At 50.4% G+C, this 26,432-nt stretch overlaps 1 protein-coding gene across 4 annotated transcripts; it reads left to right on the plus strand.

Annotated features, from left to right (window-relative positions):
* Nucleotides 1–26,432, plus strand: NLGN3 (neuroligin 3). 4 transcript variants are annotated; one of them, XM_004694469.2, is made up of 8 exons: nt 16–122; nt 2,648–3,307; nt 3,939–3,998; nt 8,053–8,112; nt 9,813–9,962; nt 16,144–16,329; nt 18,808–19,597; nt 20,232–26,432. In XM_004694469.2, the coding sequence occupies exons 2-8, from the start codon at nt 2,851–2,853 to the stop codon at nt 21,073–21,075; spliced, it is 2,547 nt and encodes an 848-aa protein (XP_004694526.1). In that variant the 5' UTR covers nt 16–122; nt 2,648–2,850; the 3' UTR covers nt 21,076–26,432. The 4 variants fall into 4 exon arrangements, with proteins under 4 accessions (XP_012589386.1, XP_004694526.1, XP_004694527.1 ...); XM_012733930.1 differs by lacking the exon at nt 16–122 and adding an exon at nt 1,379–1,494; XM_004694470.2 differs by lacking the exon at nt 3,939–3,998.

Consider the following 26,432-nt stretch of genomic DNA (forward strand, 5'->3'; position numbering starts at 1 on the left):
GGGCACAGCAGCCAGGCTGCCGGAGAGCAGATCTCGGGGATTCGGGTGCGGAGCCCTTGGCCTGGAGGCGATATGGGTGGTCCGCGGCCCGGTACAGTCGCTCGCAACAGCCCGGGGAACAGGTGAGGCCGCCTGCCCCGGTCTCTCATCCTCTAGCTGCCCATACCTTGCCCCGATCCTATCCCCTCCTAATCCCGGGATCCTCCACGCCCCAGTCAATGTTCCCCGTCCTTCTCAACCCCGTGTTCTCCATCAGCACCCCTGACCCCTCAATCCTCCCCCCCCCATTCTCTTCTCCACCTCCTCACTGAATCCTGCATCCCTATCATCCTCCCGCCTGTGGCCCCTCTGTTTTCCTAGCCTGGCCCGCACTCTCATCAAAATACCCCTGCTGAGGGCCCCCAGCCCCGTTCTGGCATTGCACATTGCCAGCCCCCCTCCCCCGCAGTGCAGCCCCATCCCTCTTCCATCATAGCATCTCTTAGCCAGGTTCCCTCCCCCACCCTCTGCAGGCCCCCCCAACGGAGGCCTTTATCCTATCCTCCCCCATTCCAATGCAGCTCCATCCCCCAATACCATTCTGAACTCGGGTAGCCCCCAATGCTGCAGTTCTCAATACCAGTCCATTCCTGCACAATGCCCCTCACCCAACACTGCTCCAGTCTCCGGAGCCCCCAGATGCCATTCCAATCCCCAGCACTGCTGCCTCCCCTTGTCTTCTCCCACATTGCAAGTTGGACCATGATGGAGATCTTGGCCTTGGGGACTCATAGTGGGTTCTAGGGTACAGAGGGCGTTTGGGGGTCGGTTGAATTGTCTAGGTGTTCACAGGGGAGGGGCTACAAGGAATTGACTCAAAGGGGAATGACATTTGGCGCCTAAGGGTTATGGGGGGGAGCCATCCCAAGAGGGTTAATGGAATTTGTGGGGAGGGGCGGCACCGAGGGGGTTAATGGTGGGGGGGTTGCTGGCGGGGAAGCCGTGTGAATGAGCGGTCTGTGCCCTGGAGTTGCCATGGAGACAGTGAATGGGGGGATTGTGTGAACTCAGCTGCGGACTAGTCCCCCCCCCATACAAACACACATACTCCCTCCCTCCTGCCCCACCTCCCTGCTCCAACGCCTTCCTTCCTCTTCCCTATGGTCACCCTCCCTCTCGGGTGCATTCTAGTCCTTATCTGAGCTCTAACCCCCCAATACTTTGCTCCCCATATCTTCTGAACCCTCACCCCTTTAGTTGCTCTGCCCTCCTCCCTCCTTTTTCTCCTCCTCTTTTTTCTTCTTCCTCCTCCTCCTCTTCCTCTTTCTTCTTTCTCTGCTTCCTCTTTCTCTACCTCTTCTTTTTCTTCTCTCTTGATTGCTCTGTCTCTCTCCCTCAGTCTCTTCGTCTCTCACATTCTCATTCCCCTCATGTGGTGGCTTGCTGGGGCGTTCCCAATCTCCCTCCCCCACCCCTCAGTCACTTCTTAAAGGAGTAGGCCTGCAATCCTGGAAGGTGGGAGAAATGGGGGGAAATGAAATATTGTGTGTGTGTGTGTGTGTGTGTGTCCATGCAGTAGTGTCTGTGCATGCCTGGGTGTATGTGTATCAGAAGGTGTGTGTCTTGAATTGTCTTACTATTTCAGTTCTGTCCCCACCTATGTGTCACCATTTTGCTGCATGTGTCCCTCGATATTTACCTATGTGGTCTGTGTGATTATATTTCAGTAGGTGTCTGTGTGTCTCTGAATGTATCTCTCTGTTAGTCTCTGGCTCTGTGAGGTTCTGTCTAAGAATGTGGGACCATATGAGGGAATCTCTGAGGGTTTGGAATGTATGTCTCTGAGTGAATATCGCAGTGTCTGTGATCCTGGCTTGGTCTTTCTCACTGCCTCTCTGCCTCTTTGAGTCTTTGTGAGTTTATTTCTATGAGTCTCTGAATGTGTGTGCCTCTCCCCCCTACCCTCCCCACACTTCATTGTTTATTTTACACTGGCTAAGCATCAACAATGCTTAGGGTGCTAGGCAAAACGGTTTCTGCCTCAGTTTTGGCACTCTGTATGAATTAGAGCTAACCCACGGAATGGACCAGGGCTTGAGAACTTGAGAGGCATGAGGGCTGAGGCACAGAGGGTCTGGGGGCTCTGGTGAATGGCTGTCCTTCCCTACCTGAAGGTGAGGGGTCTCCCTGCAGACTCTGCCTATCTGTGGCTTTCCCTTCTTATGCCGTAGAGGACTGGAGTGAGGTTAACTCTCCTACCCTCTCCTGATGTGGAGGTTCCGGTGTGGGGTTACCAATGCTGGGGCTCAAGAGCTCAGTGATCCTGCAGCGCACAAGGGTCCTGAGCTCCATTTCCAGATCACCCCATGCCCTGCTACTGCTGGCCACTTTGGCTCCAGCTGACCTCAAGGAGCTTTGCTGGCTGAGGAGTTGAAGTTGGGGACTGGGAACTTGCAGTGGCAACAACTGTCACTCTGTCGATCACCCCCTGAATTTTCTAGCCATGGCCAGGCACATAGAGTGATTCCTGCTGGCAGTGGAGCTCATCTATGGGTCCCTGGAACCCCGGGCATGTGAGACCTCTTCTAACTGTAAGAGACTAGCAGAAGCCCTACAGGGCCCCAAAGACTGACCATCTTGGATGACGACTACTTCCCTCTTTCCACAGGCCTGTCTGGCCCTGAGGGAGTCCCCTTTCTGAAACCGTGGTGCTTGGAAGACCTGCTCTCGTCGTTGCTGGGCACCTGTAGGTGTCCCCGTAGGAGAGCTCAGTTTTGAGGTTCAAGTCAGTGTGGCCATGAAGGGGCTGCCTGTTGGGCTGATGCTGTGACCCTGGAGTCTGCCTTTCCTGCCAGTCCCCCTGCCCGGAACATGTGGCTGCGGCTTGGCCTGCCCTCGCTGCCCCTGAGCCCCAAGCCCACAGTTGGCCGGAGCCTGTGCCTCACCCTGTGGTTCTTCAGCTTGGTGCTGAGGGCCAGCACCCAGGCTCCGGCACCCACAGTCAATACTCACTTTGGGAAGCTGAGGGGTGCCCGGGTACCATTGCCCAGTGAGATCCTGGGGCCTGTGGACCAATACCTGGGGGTGCCCTACGCAGCCCCCCCAATCGGCGAGAAACGTTTCCTGCCCCCTGAGCCACCCCCATCCTGGTCTGGCATCCGGAACGCCACACACTTCCCCCCAGTGTGCCCCCAGAACATTCACACAGCCGTGCCCGAAGTCATGCTGCCTGTCTGGTTCACTGCCAACTTGGATATCGTCGCTACTTACATCCAGGAGCCCAATGAAGACTGCCTCTACCTGAATGTCTATGTACCCACGGAGGATGGTGAGTGCGGCGGCCAGGCACTGTGCCCTCCCTGCCTCCCACCTGCCCTGTTGTGTTTGTGGCTGGCATGTAGTTGTGCGCCCTGCAGCATGCATCTGTCTGTCTATGAAAATGCTTCTAACCATCACTCTGCTTGGCCTCCCCCTTCCTCCTCCTTGTTCTTCCCTCTCCCAGCCTTGTCTGAGCTCCATGTGTGAGTGACTCTGTTTCCAGGAGGGACCTGGCCAGTCCTGAGAGCTTTGACAGGTCTAGGGCCAGAGTGCTGGATGGGGGCCCCCTGGGGGAGTATGGGTCACGCTGGCAGCTGCCCGCGGGAGGATGCTGGCTCCACCAGGCCCCCCTGTTGCCATCCACCTGCTTGGAAAGGCGCAGGTGTGTGTGGCCAAGGGCGCTGGTTGTGTGTGCTGGGCGGGGGGCAAGCCTGGTGGGCATTGCTTAGGTGACTCCTCTTTCGCTAGCTGATGCCTCCTCCCGCGGGGGTCACACTAAGGTAAGTGACAGAATCAAGGAGATGGTGGGACAGGCTCTCTGCCATGTGCCCGCAGAGCAGCTCTTGGGGCCTGGGGGTGGGGGGTGCATGCCCCTGGGCAGAGGCCTCCTGTTATTTTTTAGTTTTTTATTCATTTTACAGTAAAGCGGATTTCCAAGGAATGCGCCCGAAAGCCCAACAAGAAAATTTGTAGGAAAGGAGGTAGGTAGCGAGCCGGCGGGGAGGGAGAGAGAGAGAGAGGGAGGCTGCCTGCCCATCTGCCCTTGCCCCTGAGGACCCAGCCTTCCTTCAAGTATCCCAGGCTCAGGGGGCAGTCGGTGAGCGGGCATAAGCTCCACCTCATCCAAGGGCCCTGGCTGTTCTTCAGGGAGTGCTTGGTGGCCTCAGGCAGGTTCAGAGCAGAAACAGCAGTCCCACTTCCCCCAATCTTGCCAGCTCCCCAAATTCCACCCTAAAGCATGTGCCAAAGACAGAGCCAGTGCTTCTCTCCCAGACACCTCAGGTGAAACTAGGCAGCCAAGATGGAACCAGAGACTGCCCTTCTCCTAGCGTGGCAGCCACCAGCTCAAGCATTCGTACCCTTTCTAGACTCAGTTCTCCAGCCCTGAAGTTTAGCACAAACTCCAGCTCACTAGCTGAGTAATCCTGCCACCCACTACCACCTCTGGCCAGAGCACAGCTGAGTGGCGGCTGACCTCGGAGGTCTCTGGGAACTGCTACTCTAAAGGGACTCGAGCTCTTGGTTTGAAAATGTCCCCTCTTGCTAGGTGGATTTTGTTCCTCCTGTGGAGGAATTCTTCCTGTTCTAATACCACTTTGTGTTTTCTGCAAAGTGCTTTCATAATTAACCTCATAAAATCTTCACATCTCTGGAAGCTTCTAAGGCAGGATCAGTCTCTCAATTTTACAGGTGAGGGAAACAGGCCCAGGGGAGTGACTTGCTGCTGCTCACAGCCCCGTTGCTGGTCTGTGTCGGAGCTGGGAGCAAAACCTGGGTCGCTTGGTTCTCAGGGCAGTATTCTTTCCACTGTAGCTGCCAGGTAACTCCTACCTGCTCATTCTCACCACCCCAACGCTGAAAAAAATGGCAAAGTATGGATGGCTGGGCCAAATCGGAGAGTAACAACCTCAGGAACTGGTGGGAAATTATAGCCTGAGCCCTGCAACTCTTCTGGCAAACTTGGATTGGGTTTGCCTTTGAAATCCTAGGGCAGGGAGCCCCAGAGAAGGGCTATCCGGATGCCTGGACAGGGCTGCTCCCTCCTGAGTGAGGCTCTAGGGGTGGAGCCCAGAATGTACTTGTTGACCAGCTTGTGTGCTGAGTGCGCGCCCAAGCATGAATGAGGCCCGCTGCTCCTCCGGGATAGAGCTCTACCATGTCCCCCACCCAGGCCCACACCTCACACATGGTAGGCAATCAGTAAACTTTTTTTTTTTTTTTTGCGTGAATGAAGAAGCATTAGTGCTGCAAGAAGAGTATAAATCTGGGAACCACAAAGCCTGGCTAAGTCCCAGCTGTGCTGCTAACTCACAGTGAGATCTGAAGCAAATCTTGTCCTTTCAAAAACTGATTCCACAGATGAAGGTGACAGGGGGCCATTCTGGCCATAACATTCCTTTAACCTGTAAATGAATTCAGGAAAAAGGCCTCTTAAACTAGTTCCTATGAATTACCTACTTGGGAGGGGGGTTAGGAAGGAGATGACAGCAAGTAACTACCATTTCCCGGGAGGAATGATCTCTCCATGGCTCCAGGGAGAGCCTAGGGCAGTCCAGTCTAGCCCTGAGAGTTTGGCTAGAGAGCTGACTAGAAGCTCTTCTCGAATGCAAACATTAACCAATCATGATTATTCACTGTGGACAAGGCCATATGCTAGGTGCTATCTGGATAAGAGGAAGAGGACATATTGAGAAATAACTAAAGACCTGATCAATGCTATGAAGAATCTCTTAGCCTAGTATTTAAACTCAACTGGTTTCCCTAAGCCCCCCTTCCCCTGGCCAAGTTGGGAGGGTGTCCCAGACAGCGAGGGAAAGGGCATGTGATCATTCTGCTGTTCAAATCATTTCCCTATCCAAGGCTTGTTGACCATTAGAACAGTTATAGATCCTGTCTTTTGGGGAAGATTCATCTTTCCACATCTCAGGGCAATGTTTGGTGCTCTTGGGCCTGGTTCCTGTGGGCATGAACCTCTTTTGTCATTAACCAGACCAGGGAGCATACAATAAAGGAAGAGTAGAGGAAAAACTTCATCTCGCATTTTCTCCTATGATAATCAGCTGACACCTAGCTTGAGTCTGCCCACTGGACCCAGGTAGCTCCGAACTGGGGGCACTGGTACCAGTTTCTGCCTTAGTAGTTCACTTCCCCCCCACCCCACCCCCACCCCATACATGCTGTCGCTCATGGATTAGGCAGGGCTGGCCTGACTGGGATCCCACAGCAGCAGCAGCAGCGCCTGCAGGGGGAATGGTGATGGAGCTGGCCTGTGGAGAGGCGTGGCAGCAAGGAGGTGCCTGGCAGGCGCCACAAAGGCATCTGTGTGTAGGACTCTGGGGCAATGCAGGAACTCAGGGACACTCCTGGGGTGGGGTGGGGGGAACCATCTTCTAAGTCAGGGCCTGTGGCAAGGGGAGGATTTCCTAGGGAAGACCACATTGCCACCTCCATCTGGGTGGAAGGGATTCATGTTTGGGAATGAGGGATTCCTTTCAGTTTAGGGGGTTGTCCCCTGGTAGGGATGTGGTATGGGTAATGATGTCCTGGGTCCCACAGGGTTTCTGAGGGTTGCACTGGAGGGCATTAAGATGGTAGGTACCTCAGGAAGCTAGAGGCGGTTTCTAGCCCTCATGCTGGGCTCTTGCCCGAGTTCAAAGCCGTATAATGTGAAGGCTGTTTCTGTTTGCTTAATAGCTGTAAGGGAGTTTGGTCACCAGAGGCTGAACAGCTGAGAAAGGGATATTTGCTGCCTCCTGCCTGAGAGTATCTGGTGTCATAGACAAGAGGGTGGGATGAGCCCTGGGGTGCCAGTAGAAAGACCTTGTTTCCACACACTCACCATTGTGCAGGCAACATAAGCCCCCTTTCTCCACCACCTTTCTCAAGGTGCACTTCTTGAGTCCATAGAACAGGAAGGAGGCTTGATGCCAGATCCTAAATGTTCTTTTTCTCTCCTCTAGTCTCTCCTTTTTTCTCCCTCCCTCCTTTCCCTGCCGCTCCATGCTCCACCTCTTTTCTCATTTTTTTCTTCCCCTTCCCCATCCCAGAAAGGTGGCATGGTGCAGTGGAAAGACCACAGGCTTTGGAGTCAAGCACCCTGGGTTTGAATCTTACCTCCAGTGCTTCCTAGCTGTGTGATCTTAAGCAAGTCACTTTTCCTCTCTGAACCTCAGTTTCCCATCAGTGAAACAAGAATCTAAAGATAGTACCTATCTCATTGGGGTATAAGGATCAAACAGGCATACAGTGTCTGGAACTTGGTAATTTAGTACATGGTAGGAGCTCTTGCCATTCTCTCTCTCTCTTTCTCATTGTACCTCTTTCCTGTTCCACTTCCTTCTCTCCCTCCCTCACTCTCTGGCTCTCTACATATCATCAATGCTTCATGCTCTCAGGCCTGGTTCCTGTGGGCAAGGACCCCTTTTGCCATTCACCAGGACAGGGGGCCCCAGTGAGGGAATACATCGTCTCCCATTTTCTCCTCTGGGAATCAGGGTCAGCTGAGGCCCAGCTTGAGTCTTCCCCCTGGGCGTGGCAGCTCAGATCTGGGGTCCCCAGCCCCCATCGCTGCCCCAGCAGCTACCCCTATATGCACACATGTGGACAGTGCGGCCTCTGCCCCTCAGCACCTGCCCTGCTCTCCAGCTCCACCTGCCTGTGTAAACACGTGCAGCCCCTTCCACCCAGAAGATATTCTTTCCCTTGGGGGTCTCTGGCTCTGTGCCCTGGCCCACCTGCTGCTACCTCCTCCTTATCTGGGAAGGGAGTTGGTTGAGATGGGCTGTTGGGGACAAGGAGGCAGGCCAGGAAGGTGCAGGGAGGCCAGCACAGCAGGGGCCTGCAACACCATCATCCTGGTGAAGGTCTGGGCCTCAGCCCACCCACTCCCTCAGTTCTTGCCATCCCTCCTGCCTGTCCTGGGCCCAGGCCCAGAGCTGGCTTGCTGGGCCACACTGCAGTCATGCTGTTTTTGAATTCTCTCTCTGTTTTGTTCTCTGTTCTGTGCTGTTGTGTCTCCCCGTGTCTGGTCCCCAGGATCCGGCGCTAAGAAACAGGGCGAGGACTTAGCGGATAATGACGGGGATGAAGATGAAGGTATTTGGGGGCTGCAGGGCGTGGCGGCTGGTGCATGGCACAGAGCCCCTCCCCCTCTTGATGGGGAGAAGCCCCATCTGTCTGTCTGTCCGTCTGTTGGTGTGTTTCTGTTCCTGTATAAGGCCGTCTGGCTGTTCATCCATCTTTGGCCTGGTTGGCCACTGGGAGTTCCAGGGCAATGGACACAGCTGGCGGGAGCAGGGGACCACAGCAGAGCTATGGGGAGGGCATCTGCCTCGCTAGGGTCCCCCATCCCGCTCAGTTCTATCGTAGATGCTGGAGAAGGCTTCCTCCCCCATCTTCTGTGGCTCAAGGGCACCTGACTCTACTAAGCAGCAGGGGAGAGAAGGGGAAATGCAGGTCTGGGGGAAGGTAAGGAGAGGCACAAAGGGAACGGGATGGCAAGAAGAGGCCTGTGTTATGTTGAGGACACACCTGTGTTTCATGGGGAGACTGGCTCCTGGGAGAGGAGTCCCGCAGGATGTTGAACTGAAGAGTAAGGTAGTGACATCCAAAGGGGCAAGAAAATAGAACCACCTAGAACAAACTTCCTGAGCCTTCTCCCAGAAAGAGAGATATGACCTCAGGGGCTGGGGCTGTGGTAGGTTCGGGACAGAGCCAGAAAGATTAGGGGTTGACACTCCAAGACAACACAGCCCAGTCAGTATTCAGCATAAGACCCTCGGGTGACAGCTGAACCAGTCTTCCTTCCTTTCGGGAAAACATCCAGGCCCTGGCCCTGCTTCTCCATCCCTGGGGGGGTGGGGGGGGCAGCCAGCTCAGGGGGCCCTCTCGTGGCTTGTAAGGCTGTGCTGTGTGGCAGAGTGCTGATCCAGCTCACAGACCAAGAAGCTGCAGGTAGAGTTGATCAGGCCGGGAGCCTGCTCTTGACTGCCCAGCCCCGCCATGCTGCCTGGGCTTGGGGACAGCCACTTTTGAATTTCCCTTGTTGAATGGCTTCTGGAGAGGCTCCATCTTCACCTTAATGCTGACTGGGGGCAAGCTCTTTCATTCTAAGTTCTGCCTCTTTCCTCTCCCCACCCCCAGTGTTTCCTGTTAAGCCTGCCTGATGCCCAGGGAAGATGGGGTACACGGACACATGGCTGAGAAACCATGTCAATGAGGTTCCCCTACCCCACCTCTGCCATTTACTCCCCCTCCCCACCCTCCTTCCTTGTTCTCTCCTGTGCCAGCCCTATTCCCACCCCTTTTGTTTCTGTCTGCACTGGGGGGCCAGCTGCTGCCTATGGCCATATTTCCATGTTACTGGTTTAGTCTTGGGGGTTTCAGAACTCCACAGCCCCTACTCTCTAAAGCCTTGTCAGGTCCCAGGACTCCTGGGTGCCCAGGGCAGACTCACCAGATCAAGTCAAGGGGCCAGCCCTTCTGCTTCCATCTGTTCCCCCACCTCCCACCGTCCCTGGGGCCTAGCCATGGCCTAGCTAGGCCCAGCTGTATCAGGCATGCCTGGCTGCCTTGAGCTGGGAGGTGCTTAAAACTGGAGTCTTTCAAACCATCACTGAAGTCCAACTGTCTGGCCAGTGCTGGAGCTGCGGACTGAGCATGAGTCCCGCCCTCAGACTTGGTGGTGGTGTCCTGGCACCTGGGATAGCTTTGCTGCCCCCCCCCACCCAGGGCTGGTGAGGGTGGGGGAGGAAGGGCATCTTACCCAGCCTGTGTCTCACCCCTTCTCCTTGCAGACATCCGGGACAGTGGAGCTAAACCCGTTATGGTCTACATCCATGGAGGCTCTTACATGGAAGGGACAGGCAACATGATTGATGGCAGCGTCCTCGCCAGTTATGGCAACGTTATCGTCATCACCCTCAACTACCGGGTTGGAGTGCTAGGTATGGTTCCCACAGGGAAGGAAGCCTGGTTTCTTAAGGAGGGGGAAAAGAATGCTGGGAAGTTCAGAACAGGGGATCTTGGCTTTCTAGTGCTAACTGCCATAGTCAAAATGGTATACTAAGTCCCGTACCCAAGTGCTGAGAGCTCCCCTGTGTCCCCAACCCCTTTCCTGGAAACTTCAGATGCCAGAATTTCCATCCAAATCTCACACCTTCTCTTAGGTCTCAAGCCAGTCCTCTGCTTCTAGACTTTTGCTTGACTGAATTTTGTAGCATCCCTTAATTTTCTCATGTCTTGTCCTCATCCCTAAACACCCCACACATATACAGATGTTCCTTCCTGCAAGTGTCATATGCATATATTCACAGAGCCACACACCCACACCCTCCTATATCCAATCCTTTCTTAGTCCCCCAGAAGCACACACATATACCCACACGCACGTAGACCCTTCCACAACCATCTCTCCAGCCCCCACATGTATGCACACATTCCTCCAACTTCATGCCATTTGCACTCCACATATCTAGACTCTCTCATTAGCAGATCCTTGTTTGTGTACCTCTATCATTCACACAGTATACTGTACTACACATTATACTACATACTGCTTATGTACCTCTAGATAGCATCCACACCCCTCTTCTACAGATTTCACTCACCTTCTACACATACACATCCTATAAATCCCTCCCTCTGATTCTCTAGATTTTATATGCACAATTGCACCCACATATGCTATATGTAACCACATCTGTACTCCCTCAACCCCCCTCCACAGGCTCCACACAATGACCCACATCCTTCATACCCACATCCACACTAAATCCCACATGTGTGCACCTTCAATGGACACAAATAGCCTCCTATATATCCACCTAGACACAGTGCCTCCACACCCACTGCACACACCCATGAACACATACATGTCTTTCGCCTCACCATATCAACACAAACCAGTACTCCTCTCCTTCCCACATATATGCATACCTGCACAGCCACATCTCCCCAGCCCACTCACCTACTAATACTAGCCTCATACATGCAAACCTCTTCTTTCTGCTTCCACATCTATGCACACATCCTGTGCATCATTCTGTTTGTTTTTTTTTTTTAAGCAAGGGACTATTGAACTTGAATCATGCATCACACTCACATATTCTCTCCACAGGTGCACACACCCCTAGGCTCTCTGCATAGATCCCAACATGCACATACACATACGCATACATACATGCTTTTCCCACAATACCCCACATACCTGACCCTACACAGATACATGTGCATATACTACACCTTCCCTGCATATCCACACATGCACACTCACATCTATTCACCCCACACTCATGCACACTCCACACTTGCATAGCCCATGCATACACATATGCACGTTTCTTCTACTCCCTCCACGAATGCAGACCCCTTTGCCCCATCCCACAACACACACACTCCCATACATGCACACTGATTTTCCAAAGGCCTCCTCAAATGCTCCCATGTACCCTTCATCCACACAGACTCTGACATACATACACATATTCTACCCTGAACCTATCCTTGCTGATGGCTTGCACCTCGCCATGGCCAAGGTCTTGAGGTAAACAATTATCTCAGAGGGATGACTAAGCACACAGGGCCTTGTGCCCTTTCTGGTGCTTACCCAGGTCTCAGAGGGAGGGTACAGCCCTGTATCCCTAGGGTAGGGTGAAGAAGCCAGCCTCTCGCTTGCAGAGTTTGTCTCCTCAGAGTTCCAAGAAGAGTGTAAACTCTCTGTCAGGTCTGCAGGTCTGGCTGGCTTACTCCATGACCAGCTGGCTGAGCAGACTTCTTTGAATTTGTTTTGGAGTGTATTTCTTTGCCAGTTTGAATCCCAGAGGCACTGCTACTGCATTTTACTTCTGGATTACAGAGGAAAGCACCCTCCTCTTGACTAACCCTGTTTAGTACCATGAAGGATGGCAGGACAACATTTTTGGGTTCGGGCAAGAGAAGTTACATCCCATAAAAAACAGAGGAGCCTGTGTCCCCTTCAGTGGCACCTCGACACCCCTTATGAAGCAGGCAGGTTCCCCTCTGGTCTCTTAACAGTCTGGTGGGCTATGGATTTCATGGTCCTGCTGCTGTCCCTCTCTCGTTCTGAGTCAGCTCAGACATCATGGCAAGACTCACATAAGCTCTTCTGTCCTGTTGACAAAGGTCATCTGAGTCTGACGGTGAAAACAGTGACATTGAAAGAGGCTGTAAGCCCTCACTTTAGGGCCACACAGTTTCTGAAGAGCAATGAATACTCACAGACATGCAGGCATATATGCATGGTAGTGGGAGGCCAGTGCAATTTTGCTACTTTATTTTCTTCAAGAGAGTGACAGAAAATATTTAACTCAGATGACTTTATAAATTATAAACACAAAGTTCCATTCTATAAGGTTTATGGGGCAGCACAGAGAGTACTAACATACTTTAAGTTCCCTGTTGTTAAATGAGCCGGGATGAAAGAAAAGAGACAGTGGAGGAGATGAGAAAAAAGAGAAGAAAGTAGAGGAGAGAAGAGGACAAGAGTGATTGAGAAAGGAGGTAGGAAAGAGACTCACATATAAGATTGGAAGGGTCAGCCACAAACTATGGGCTGGCGAACACACCCTAAAATACTCCGACTTGCTGATTATTCTACCGCCCTGCAGCTGCTCTACCTGCAGCTTCTGTCTGAAAAGTTCTTAACCTTTGGGACAGTCTTGGACCCCTTTGATATGCTGATGAAAGCTCTGGACAGAGACTCTCCCAGAAAAATCTGTGCACATGTGCACACACACTTAGAGAAACAATGTGATGGGTGCCACTCAAGTTCACCCATGGAAATCAGATTAAGAACCCCCACTTTACCACCTCCTCTCATCTGAATAACCAGAATAGCACATTTGGAGATAGAAAGATTCTTTGGGCTCAAGCAGTTAATGATCAAAATAATATTACCTAACCCTCAGAAAAAGTCATAAACTTTGGTCATTGGTCGGAAGTTCCCCACCAGACGTTCCCTCCATTGCTTGCTGTGGAGCACAAAGGTGATCAATAAACCATCACTTGGATTCTGGGTACATGCAAGAGGTTTTGTCTCCTGGTGCCAGTTGTAGAAATTCCGTTTGTCCCTGATGCTGGGGATTTTGCTGTGCAGCTGAGGCTTTGTGGTTTTCTTTCCCAGAATAAGTGGCTGCTTTGGGAGCCCAGTTCCAAGCCATCGGCCTCTCTGGTGCACTGCGCCCAAACAGTTAGTTCACTCTCAAGGTGCTACTCTAGGCTTCTTGGATGATTCAGGTATTTGGGAGTCCCAGGCTAGTATAAGGCAGAGAGGCAGCTATTCTTTGAGGGACCCCCTACTGGACTTGAGACCTACACAAGAAAGGATAGACACAGAGGGACCAAGGAACTATGGCCTGCCAACGTTTTTATTCCGGGTTCCAGAATTTCATTCTGTGTCCTTGCTCAGGTGCCCTCCAGGCAAATTGAAAACCTGCTAAATGTCAAGTCTGGAGTCATACAGATATCTGGTTTTGCTACAATGTGCAAATTCTGCCTCCTTCTATTAACAAGCAGCTCACCATGTCCTGCTGCGTAAACTTGGCTCAGGAAGACTGACTCGGATTTATTCTGTTAGTCTGTAGTTTGGCATTTCAGTCCTGATTCTCATGTGCCGGCTATGGCTGATTGAGTTACTGGGGAGTTAGCAGCAAGTGGCTGCTCTTCCAGACTGCTGGATCGTGTGAGCTTGCCACTGGTCGCATTTCTCTATCAAATGCTGTCAAGCTCTTTGCACAGAACTCTTGTGGTAGGGATGATTGGCCTGGCATAATCCATGTCCTTAGCACCCCTTATCGTGAGGTGCTTATCGTGGTCTGAAGGAGCAGAGACCAATGGTCAGATCCTGTTCTCAACCCTTTCAACCTTTTGTTCTTAACTCAGAAAATCAGTACATGTGAGAGACATCTACTTTACTACATCCAGCTACAGGCTCTTCCCACTGATTAGGACAGATATATTTGACACATTTCACTGAGTGATTCCTTGGCAAAGGCTGGAGCCAAGTCTGCTATTGCCTAAGTAAGAAAAAAGAAAAAGACAATGTGAGGGAGGGAAGGAAGGAGGAGGAAGGGAAGAATAAGCGGGCTAAGAGAAACACCTAGTGATTGTTTAAAAAGATTTATTTCTACTTATTTATGCATACAAGAACTGGGGTGTTTGGCCAGAGATGCGGGGGTGAGAGGATTCACCCAGAAGCGGAACAAGCGAATCTACTGAAATACACTGCTGAAGGGGGGCAGTGCGCAAGACAGGAGAGGTCTGCTGTGCCATGTGGGTCACTTCCCTGGCCAGGGATCGAATTCATGCCACAGTGGCTTGATAGTGCTGATACTTTAACCCCTGTACCACCAGGGAGGTCCAGCACCTAGTGATTTTTTGCCAGAGTGTCTCAAGGCGTGGACAGTTGCTCTAGATCATGGTCAGCGGGCTTTTTCAGACCTGCAGAAGCAGCTTCAGTGTGTGAATGGGCCAGGCAAGACAGAAGCTGGCTGCCTTGTCTAGAGGAGCAAGGGCTTCTCCATTCATCCCATTCAGGCTGTTTCTCTTTCTCATTTCTTCATCGGGAACCTGGAACTAAAGAGAGCTTGTGACTATGTCCTGAGAGGAATAACCAAGTACTTTACATACTTAATCACCCACCAAAGGTAAATCAATAGCACACTTGAAGTGGGTGAAATGAGCTCTTTTGCAAAAGCTAGAAACAAAAGGACTTGAGAAAGACAGTGATGGGGACTTGCACCTGCCGAGGCCTATTTGAGTTCAGTTTCTGCCTCTGGACTGCCAAGACCCCAGAAAGCCTTCTGTGAGCTGAGGTAGTCTCCTCAAACATGACCTCACACAAAGTTGAGTACAGACACTGTGGATAAGCTTTTAGCTCATCAGTCAAAAAATACTGATCCAGGCATGGGTTTCCAATGTGTGGGAGCACCACGGCTATCCTCCTCGACAGAGCCCCTCCCAATGCCTCGGGCAGGAGAAGACAGAACCTCCCAAGGAGCCAAAGGACCAGGGTAGGGAGATGAAATGAGGCAGCAGGATTAGTCTAAAATGGAAGCAGGGTGGGGGAATATAGGACATCTCTGTGGGATAGCCAGCAGGTGGGCGGGAAGGTAGTCTCCATGGCAACAAGTCTCCACAGCAGCAAATCCCAGCAGGTGGGTGGGAAGGTAGTCTCCATGGTGATATGTCTCCTCAGCAGCAAATCTCAGTGGGTGGGCGGGAAAACCTGTTACTGTGGTAACACACTGCATTGGCTTCCCCATTTCTCCACCAGAGGAGAAGATGGTCTAACCCAGTGGTATTCCAACTTTAGCAAGCATCAGAATCACCTGGAGAGCTAGTTAAATACAGTTTGCTGGGCCCCATCCCAGAGTTTCAGATTTTGTATGTCTTGGAGAAAGAGAAATGAGGATCTGCCTTAAGGCTAAGGGGGAGGAGGGCCATCCAAGGTCGTGGAAAGAGATGGAACTGCACTAACTTGCACAGGAAAGGCAAGGAGAGTTTAACGATTGCTGCCTCCTGGGATCCACACTGCCTCCCTAGAGAGAAGAAAAGGAAAAGAGAAGTACCTAGAGACTGCAACGTGCTGAGCATGCTAGAGATGCTTGTGTCCATTTTCTCCTTTGCACAGCCCCCGCATTATTTTTATTGGTATTTCACTGATGTTTTTAACCACTTGTCCAAAGTTACAGGGCTAGTGAGTGGTAGGACCACAGCTCGAACAGGGACCATCTAACTCCAGCATTGCTGCTCTTCCACTTTTGCCAGATGGCAGGCTAATGTCCCAGAGGGTACATCTGGGCAGAGGTTGACATCCTGGCTGTTGGCAGGCATGACCATGGTTTGTCTCTAGTAAACACAAAACATCCACTTCACAGGGTCTGGTGACCTCTTCCAAACTGGAGAATGGGTGGGAGGTAAGGAACTAATCTTTCTCCCACACTGATAGTGCTTCAGGCCTTGCAGAAAGGATCAGTGTCGATGTCAGCCAGGCGGAATGCTCTGTGCTGCACGCCCTCTGTCCTCAGGCCCCCAACCCTGCTGGCCATCACAGCCCCAATCTTCATGCCTCCTGTTCACTTTCCTCCTGCCCTTTGTTGAATCCAGGTTTCTTGAGCACTGGAGATCAGGCTGCCAAAGGCAACTATGGGCTCCTTGACCAAATCCAGGCCCTTCGCTGGGTGAGCGAGAACATTGCCTTCTTCGGTGGCGATCCCCGCCGTATTACTGTCTTTGGCTCGGGCATCGGAGCATCCTGTGTCAGCCTCCTTACGCTGTCACACCACTCTGAGGGTGAGTAGCTCCTGGGAGAACGTAAGTTAGCAACATGCGGGCTGCTCACCCTGAGCCCCAGGCTTCCCACCCTCCCAAGCTCATGGCATGCTGCCCCAGGAACACCCAGGGGAATCAGCCAGCCCTCCTCTTCTATGGTGCCACCCAATGTGAGACAGTGAAGAGAGAATCCCATTTACATCGCCAGAAAATAATATTCTCCTTCTGGTGTGGGAGTCTTATTTGGCAGCATGGAAGTAGAATGCCTCTTTCTGAAAGGACAATAGCTCTTTTTGAGCAGGGGAAATCTTTCCATTTGGGAAGAACATGTGACTTCAGGGTAGAGAGCTAGGGTGGAAATTAATTTTTTTAAAGATTTATTTATTTATTCATACAGAACTGGGGTATAGGCCAGAGATGCGGAGGGTGAGAGGATTCACCAGAGACAGAGCAGGGAGCAGAACAGGCAGATCAATGATGTACACTGCTGAGGGGAGCAGCGAGCGGGCCAGGAGAGGTCTGCCATGCCATGTGGTCACCTCTGGGGCAGGCGGGAATCAAACTCATGCAGAAGTGGCTTAAGCCTCTCAGTGCTGTTCTTTAACCCTCTGCATCACCAGGAAGGGCCAAAAATTAATTTTTAAGTGTAAAAAATATCACTCATTCTCTGCCTTATCTCTCTAAAGAACAGTTGGATACAAGAGGGCAACTCTCCTTGAGGGAGGAGACTGGCCAGAGTAAGGTTCGTGAACCTCTAAGGAGCACTTTGTTAGAAGGATTGTTGCCCGTTATTGGCCTTCAGGCCTTCTCTCAGGCTATCCAACCCACCTAAGAAAGCCTCTGGGGTGGAGGCCAGAGGTGCAGGGGGTGAGAGGATTCACCAGAGACAGAATGGGGAGCAGAGCAGGTGGGTCCACCGAAATTCACTGCTGAGAGGAGTAGCGGGCGATACAGGAGAGGTTTGCTGTACCATGTGGGTCAGCTCCTGGCATTGGATCTAATTCAGGCCATTAGTAGTCATGATAGCACTGAAACTTAACCTGTAGGCCACCAGCGAGGCCTGAGACCCTCATTTTTAGCTGGAAGTAAATCCTCTCTCCTAGTAATGGGTTCCCCTGCCAGTGACCCTCCCAAGGGGATAAATAATCCTTTCTCACTCAGCAAGAAAGGTTCTTGCCTCCTCTGGGCCACAAAGCGCATGTTCATTCTGTGAGGCAAAGTGAATATCTCACAAAGAAGAGGTCTTCCTGAAATAGGTGCCCTTCTCTAAAGTAAGGATGTCTGTGAGAGAGGACATTTTTTACATTGATTTTTTTTCACTGGTGGGGTTGATTTGCTCCATGAGTTAGTGATATTCTCTTTGAAGAAGGCCTGTCTCTCTGAAAGCCCTCCAGGGACTGTCCTGGCAAGTGAACATCCCACCTTAGAATATTTTTAGGTGACAGGAATGGGAACAGGAATGTCTTTTTTCCACAAAGCCTGAAGTGACAGGCTGTGTCCGAAGAGAGGAAAGGGGCCTTCTCTAGCTGAGGAGGGCTCTTCCTGGAATGGGAAGAAGGCTCTTCCTGGAATGGGTCTTTGCCATATCTCACAGGAGGTCTGTGTCCCCTGAGACCTAACTGCTTTGACAATTTGCTCTTTCTGTTTTTCTGTGACTGACTCATGAAGAATAATCTTTTGAAAAGGGAGGCTCCCCCTTAAGTAGTAATCTATATTTCTCTACCTCTCTTCTCAGCCAGGCAAACTGCCTTTTCTACTAGAGGAGTGGAATTTTATGCCCAAAGGCCAGCTCCTCCCTGGGAAATGCTGGGGCCAGGGAGAGAATGATACCCTTTTTAGTCCTAGGGTCAGGGGAAGAATCATCTACTTTTTGAGTCTGGGGGACTGAGTCCCTCTCAGTAAGGGGAAATCTGGCACTGAGGCATTAGTAGCTTCAGGAAGAGGAAAGTCTCTGTGGAGACTGCAAACTGGGCATGTTCCCTGGAGCCTTTCAGACCCCCAAGGCCTTTGCCCTTGGGAATTCTTCCCCAAACTCACAGAATGTGAGGCTTGCTCCTGCCTGTATTTCTCATCTCTCATGAAAAAGACCCCTTTGTGGTAGAAGCGCCAGCTCCCTGGTGGTGCGCTGGCACAGAGCTGGGCCCAGCTGGGCAGGAAGCAGAGGGGAAGACAAGGAAAGATAAAGAGAAGGAGCATAAGGAAGCTGGTGTCTGGGCCCCAAGGGGTTAATTCTTCCTAGCATCTCCTTAACCCCCAAGTGACCAACCATCACCCAGGACAAGGAGGTGAGAAAGGAAAAGGTCTGCAACCTCTTGTCTGGTCCTAGCCCATCATCACATTTCAGAGAGTTGTTCCTCCGTCCCAGCCCATTCTACCCATCGGGCAGCCTCAGTGACCAAAGAATGAGAAGGTGTCTCACTTTCCCTGGGGGACACATAAGGGAGGCCTGGGCTGTGGATGACTCAGAGAAACTGACCTGGTGCTGCCTATCTCCTGTAGGGCTTTTCCAGAGGGCCATCATCCAAAGTGGTTCTGCTCTGTCCAGCTGGGCTGTGAACTACCAACCAGTGAAGTATACCAGCCTGCTGGCAGACAAGGTGGGCTGTAACGTGCTAGACACAGTGGACATGGTGGACTGTCTTCGGCAAAAGAGTGCCAAGGAGTTGGTAGAGCAGGATATCCAGCCAGCCCGCTACCATGTGGCCTTTGGCCCTGTGATTGATGGTGATGTCATCCCTGACGACCCTGAGATCCTCATGGAACAGGGCGAGTTCCTCAACTATGACATCATGCTAGGTGTCAACCAGGGTGAGGGGCTCAAGTTTGTGGAAGGGGTGGTGGACCCTGAAGATGGTGTCTCTGGCACTGACTTTGACTATTCAGTCTCTAATTTTGTGGACAATCTCTACGGCTATCCTGAGGGCAAAGACACACTGCGAGAGACCATCAAGTTCATGTACACAGACTGGGCAGACCGTGACAACCCTGAGACCCGTCGTAAGACACTGGTGGCACTGTTTACTGATCACCAGTGGGTGGAGCCCTCGGTAGTGACAGCTGATTTGCACGCCCGCTATGGCTCACCTACCTATTTCTACGCCTTCTACCATCACTGCCAGAGCCTCATGAAGCCTGCTTGGTCAGATGCAGCTCATGGGGATGAAGTACCCTACGTTTTTGGTGTCCCTATGGTAGGTCCCACTGACCTCTTTCCTTGCAACTTCTCCAAGAATGATGTCATGCTCAGTGCTGTTGTCATGACCTACTGGACCAACTTTGCCAAGACAGGGTAAGGCAAAAAAGGGGATTATTCTTCTTTGGGCCCCCAGCATGCCCTCCTCTCTGTTCTCCATTTAAACCTCTTCCCTCATCTCTCTTCTTAAAATACGCTCCAAATATTGCTTGGTTACCCTTTTGCCCCTCCCTACCTGCCCCTTCTTGAGTCGTCTTACACACCTTTTTTTTCCCCTCAAAAATGTTGAGGCTCAGAACTCAGTTAGCATTAGGACTGAGCAGGAGTGAAAGAGTACTAACAGAAATATGGGATTCAAGGTTAGAAGTTCAGAGGCCATGTGAAGTGGGAAAAAAAAATACTTCCAGAAAGAGCCTTTAAAGCGCTCTTGGAAAAACCAGCCAGCTGATGGATGCTTAGTGGCCTGTGAGAAGAAAAGGTATCTATAGCATGATCTTAGAGGATGAGCACATAGAAGGATGAGATGGTTGCCATGACACCATGGGCATTAGGCGTTCAAGGCCTGGGGAAGTGGAGGAATGTGGACTGAGGGAGGGACTCTGAAAAAGATGGAAACTTTGGGTGGTTTAGGACTGGAAATGAGGTTTGGGGTAGGGGCAAAAAGCAGAATATTGGGCCCTTTCCTCATCTAGGTAGAGTGGTGACCCCAGATTTCCATGTGATATTGCAGGGATCCCAACAAGCCGGTCCCCCAGGACACCAAGTTCATTCACACCAAAGCCAACCGCTTTGAGGAAGTGGCCTGGTCTAAATATAATCCCCGAGACCAGCTGTACCTTCACATCGGGCTGAAACCGAGAGTCCGAGATCATTACCGGGCCACTAAGGTAGCCTTTTGGAAACACCTGGTGCCCCACCTATACAACCTGCACGACATGTTCCACTATACATCCACAACCACCAAAGTGCCGCCCCCGGATACCACCCACAGCTCCCACATCACCCGCAGGCCCAACGGCAAGACCTGGAGCACCAAGCGGCCAGCCATCTCACCTGCCTACAGCAACGAGAACGCCCAAGGGTCCTGGAATGGGGACCAGGATGCAGGACCACTCCTGGTGGAAAATCCCCGCGACTACTCCACTGAATTAAGTGTCACCATCGCTGTGGGGGCCTCTCTCCTGTTCCTTAATGTTCTGGCCTTCGCTGCCCTCTACTACCGTAAGGACAAACGGCGTCAGGAGCCACTGCGGCAGCCTAGCCCTCAGAGGGGAGCTGGGGCCCCTGAATTGGGAGCTGCTCCTGAGGAGGAGCTGGCAGCATTACAGCTGGGCCCCACCCACCATGAGTGTGAGGCTGGTCCCCCCCATGATACACTGCGCCTCACTGCACTGCCCGACTACACCCTGACCCTGAGGCGCTCCCCAGATGACATCCCACTCATGACCCCCAACACCATCACTATGATTCCCAACTCCCTGGTAGGGCTGCAAACATTGCACCCTTATAATACTTTTGCCGCAGGGTTCAACAGTACTGGGCTGCCCCATTCACACTCCACTACCCGGGTATAGCTCCAGCCTAGAGCACAGCCTATGCCCCGGCTCCCTCCCAGACCCACAGAGACACATGCACGTGCACACACACACACAAACATACACACACAAACACAAACACGTGCCGACATATATGTATACGCACGCACCTACACCTGACAGCAGGCCCACCTGCACAAACAGACAGGTGTGGACATGCACCCGCATGTACGAAAACACAAACATGGAAGTAAACATGAACAAGCCCTACAAATGGGGACACAAACAAATCCTTGGGAAGCCAAGGACCCATGGAACAGCAGCTGAAGCCAGTTCCCTGAGCCTGACCACAGACACTCCTGGGGAGGCCTGAAGGCACCAGCTGGACAACCCCTTGGTGCTCACCTTCCGCCTCTCTTGGAACTGCACCACCGACCAAGTCCAGACTTGGGAGCTTTAAAGAGCAAAATAGCTCTTTCTCCCCCAGACTTGGTCTTTTTTTTCTGGGTCTGTTTTGTTGAATTTAAAAAAAAAAAACAAACAAAACAAAACAAAAAAACATGGAACAAATGATCCTTCAACTGACCATGTGTGCAAAGAGGCTCCGGAAGGGAGGGCTCTAGGCCCAGGCCTCTCTGGTTCTGGAACCCTCCCCACCCCCAACCACCACCAGTACTCATGCAATTTGACCAAGGAACAGGACCCCAAGAAAAAAACAGATTTGAACAAGACCATGGGTGGAAGGAGAAAGGGGATACCGCTGGATGGGGTTGGAATATAGGGAAGAACTCAACTCCCCAGCCATTTCTGTGTCTCTGTGGAGGACTGTAGCAGCTGTGGGTGAGCTGCTGCTTCTCCCAAAGGCCAGGAGCATACGCCTGGCTAGACCAGGGGACACCAGATTTGGTGTGTGAGTTTCTGTGGAGGCCATGTCATACCAGGCTCCTGGGTATAATCTGGGTTCTGCCTCTGCCCTTGGGGTAATACTATCAGAAATTCACCCCATTTTCTTTACAGAGTCTCTTTTGTGTCTGTCATTTCTCTTTCAAAAGGCGGTGTTTTTTGTTGTTGTTGGTTTTTTTTTTTTTTAAAGAAAAGTTCTTAAAACACTAACGGAAACCCATGGAGTTTGTCCTTTGTAAAAATTTTAAACAGTGTCTTGATACAAAAATAAACAAATCCAGTTAGCACTCCCACCCTGCCTCCCTTACACAGGCCTTGCCCAGCAGACCTCCCAGCAGGGTGCCTCTGTGGGCTCACAATTGCTGCTCTTTTGGCCTGGTGCCTTTAAAGTAGTACAAGTCTGAGCTGCATTCTGCTGGTGCCCCGCAGGCACGAAGGCCTTTCTAATCTTAATCTGGTGGCTGTGGCCACCTACCCCCCAACTCCCGCCCCCTCCCCTCCCAGTGCTCTGGGTTCCTGTGACTGAAACCTTCTCTCAGCACCTTGGGCCTCCTAGTTGAAATGGCAAAATAGCACTTCCTTCTCCTCTGCTGCCACCGCTGCCTCCGCCAACACCGCCACCTTCGAAGACTCCACTGCTGCTGCTGCCATCGCTGCTGCTGCCATTGCCACCACCTCCCACAGTTGCCATTCTGCCCTCATCCTGGACTGGGGGCTGGGAGGAGGCTTGACCTCTAACATACTGAAATTCTTTCTCTTATCTGAATCCAGTGCGGCATCAGATATGTGAACTCTGGTCTTGGGTGACTGACAGAGCAGGGGCCCTCTCCTTCCCCAGAGATATTTGTTTCCCATTCTGTGAATTAGAATCGGAGAAGTCTCTGGGGCCTCGGGAGTGATTTCTCTCCAGGATGATTATCAGTGGCTCCCTGACAACCCTGGGGGACAGATTCAAAGGGGCTCCACAGAGCTAGAATTTTGGTTTTTCATACAATTCTCAGTGACTTGAAGGACAGAACCGGAGTCTGATCATCAAGTGTGACAGTTGGCAGGGTTGCTGACATCTCAGAAACCAGGAATAGAATTCTTCAAAGTGACGCTGACAAAATGAGGGAGATGAACCAACACAACGAGATGAAATCAGAGGGGACAAACATAAGGTAGTAGTTCAAAGGCCAAGACCAAGAGTTAATGTGCTGACAAGGTACATGGGGACAAAAGAGATGGACAATGATTGACTCACACAAGTATACTTAAGGAGACCTGGGGGAGGGTGTCAGGGTGGGTCTCAGAATGAGTCCACAGTGTAGAATTGTTGTTCTCTTCCCTCCCTCTTCTCCTCCCAGTCCTTTTCTCCCTCCTTTCTAAAGCTAACATGGATTCTAGGGATAATAACAGAAGTATAGCATGGAATTGCTGGGAAGTAATCTGTCGGGGTTTTAGAATTAGAAGTAACCTCAGAGTCATCTAGTCCATTTATTTTAGAACTGGGAAACTGGGCCCACAAAAGTGTATCACAGTTAGCATTAGAAACAGTAAGTAATATGTGACCTTTTCCTTGGCCCTTAACTTTTTCCACTCTGCCTAGCAGTGGTTAGGCCTTTTAAAGTGGTAGTGGATCTGCCCTTGGTCAACACATTTTCAGCATTTGTAGAAAAACTGGAGAAGGGGTTTGGAGAAGAGCAGAACAGAAATGTGCCAAAGGACTAGTTTTATTATATTATTATTATTATATTATTATTATTATTATTATTATTATTTAGAAAGGAGGAAGCCAATGTGCTAACTTTTAATAATTGTGGAGCACCTACTATATGACAAGTGTGCTATAGCTGTCTTCAAAAATTTCATTCCTAAATTAGGACAGAGCTAGGATCTGTTCTCCATTTCTTCTGAGAGTGATAGAGAAAGAAAGAAGATTAAATTAGACACAAGGAGAAACTTTGCTGTAGATAGGTGATCATGGCACTTAGTGAGTCCTCGATAACAAGTGCCAACTTGAATAGATGACTGAGAAAAATTCTTGGGTGCTTCCTCTCCCAGAAAACAGGGGGCTGGGATCCATGACCTTTTTAGGTCAATTCAGAGTCTTTGTTGTTCTGATCCTTTCATTGCTCCATCTCAGATATTACCAAAATGGGCCTCCTTTTTTTGGTGTGTGTACAAGTGTGTGTGTGTGTGTGTGTGTGTGCACGCACGCGTGCGCAGATGTGTGCGTGTGTTTGTTTACACCTTCAAATTAGGAGACTCTCTATTTGGGGAAGACTTAGACATCGTCTCTCCCCCAAGAACTCAAGGTGCTATAACAAACCTGACTCCAATCCTATTTGGAGTGAGCCATCTGTGAGAGGTTTGGTTTTCACACGTTTGAGAGCTGAGTAGAAGAGGTGAGCCACAAGCCAGGCAAGATTTCAATCTGACTGACAGTCAGTGCTGTGTCAGAATAGTTTGAGTATTCTCAGCCCTGTTGCTGACTATAGCCCTGATCCCAGCTAAAAAGTCCAGCTCCTTGTTTGAAAAGGGAGTGAGGACATATTCAGACTTTATTTCACATTGCAAAAATCATCCGTGCCAAGACTGAGTCCAACCTGCATCCCTAGATTTACATGGACTCTATTTTAAGTCATGGGAGAGCAGTATCTTGGGATCTGAACTTAGGGTGTGTAAAGGGCAGGACGTTGATCACTGTGGAAATCTCCATCAGAAGCGAGTATGGTCATCAGGACTGTTGGCCTGGGCCTTTGCTAATTTATATGTACCATGATGATCAGAAGATACCTTCTTTGGGGTTCATACTGTCAGAAAGACAAAACTAAACTCTGATTAAAATAAATGAGACTCATAATTTACTATATGACTTCAATTGTGTGATAAAGGTTAAGAAGGTTAGAGAAGCTACACAAAAGGGCATAGTAGGATTTGGGGAGAGGGTGGGCATTCCAGACTGGGAGAAAGACCTCAACCAGAGCATGGAACGGAGAACATCTGGATATGCTTGAGGAGCAGTGGAGGCATTAACTTGACCAAAGCAGCAAGTTTCATTTCAATGGTGGGAAATCGAATTGGAAAGGCAGGTTGTAGAGGTCTTCAGAACAGCAGAAGAGTTTTGGCCATTATTGGATTAGTGATGGACGCCCTGACCCAACTTTTTTGCCAGTGGTTTCATAGAGAGGAAACAAAACCTCCTCAGCTCCACTTTTGCTCCTTCTCTTCTGCAAGGAATTTCAGAGTAGAAAGGATAAATGGGATACTGGTGAGAGGAGGCTCCTTTAGGCAGTGCAGTTGAAATCCTTTGGCTGCTCGGAATAACTCCCTCTCATAGTCCAAGCAAATAACAGCCAACAGCCTGGGGCATTTTGAGGACTTGCAGGTCAAGTGGCAGGACAACTGGTGGTGGCTTTGAAAGCACAGTGGGGCATGAAGGAGACATACAGTGCAACCTAGAGTTAGTCAAGGGTGTCTCCATAGCTTTACATATGGGAAGAGATGAATTCTGCGAAGTATAGGTCAATATGTTTAATATTGACTGAGGGCAAGAGTCTAGGACAAAAATGGATGGTTGGTGAGCCTCACAAAAGGAATCAAAGGTCACCCAGCTCCTACATAGATTCAGAAAAATCATTCCCCACTCAGCCCTTTTTTTTTTTTTGATAGGTTGATAGGACAGATAAGCAGAGGAGTAGAATGCTATGCCTACAGTGTATCTGGAATTCAACAAAACATTCTTTCATGATGCTCTTGATAATACGGAGAAATGTGGGGTGTAGAGATAAACCTAGGCAGATTCTTAAACAGTTGGATGGCCACACACAAAAGGATTCTGCTTTAGTGTTACTAGTTTGAATCTGAAAATTAAACATCAGTTTAAGAGAGAGTCAAATGGTGAGCTCACAGAATCAGAATTCATGGGGATGTCAAGAATGATATGATGGACTTACTAAGGCAAAATTAAAATTAACAGGGACAAATGTAAAGTTACTTATTTGAATTCCAAAAAATAATAGTACATGTGTAGGATGTGAGAGATGTGGATATGAGGGTTTAGAGTACATGACAACTCATCATGAAGCTGAAGTCAAAAGTGTGGTTTTTTTGATGGCTACAAAAAGTATTGTGAACTTGGGTTCTATTAATAAGAGTTTAATATCCCAAATAAAGGAAGTGATCTTCTTATGCTACTCTACACTAGTCAGACTACATGTGATGCTCTGTGTTCATGGTGGGCCCATACCTCAAGGGAGATAACAACAAAAGTATATCCTGAGAAAAAGTGGTGAGAACAGTGAGGGACTGGCAAACCCTAGGGGAAACCTGTGCACTGTAAGGAAATTACTAGTGGACTTAAGGGGAAAAGGAAGATGTAGATTTGTTCTGTGTGACTCTAAGGGCTCCAAGATCTAATGGGTGGAAGTTATAGTGAAGCAGATTTTGATCCAACATGAAGAAGGTGCTTTTTTTTCTCTTTTTTATAATGAAAAGAAAATGATAATAAA

The sequence above is a fragment of the Condylura cristata genome, unplaced genomic scaffold (genome assembly GCF_000260355.1).
Source record: "Condylura cristata isolate star-nosed mole 26May11 unplaced genomic scaffold, ConCri1.0 scaffold00043, whole genome shotgun sequence".
NCBI classification, from domain to species: Eukaryota; Metazoa; Chordata; class Mammalia; order Eulipotyphla; family Talpidae; genus Condylura; species Condylura cristata.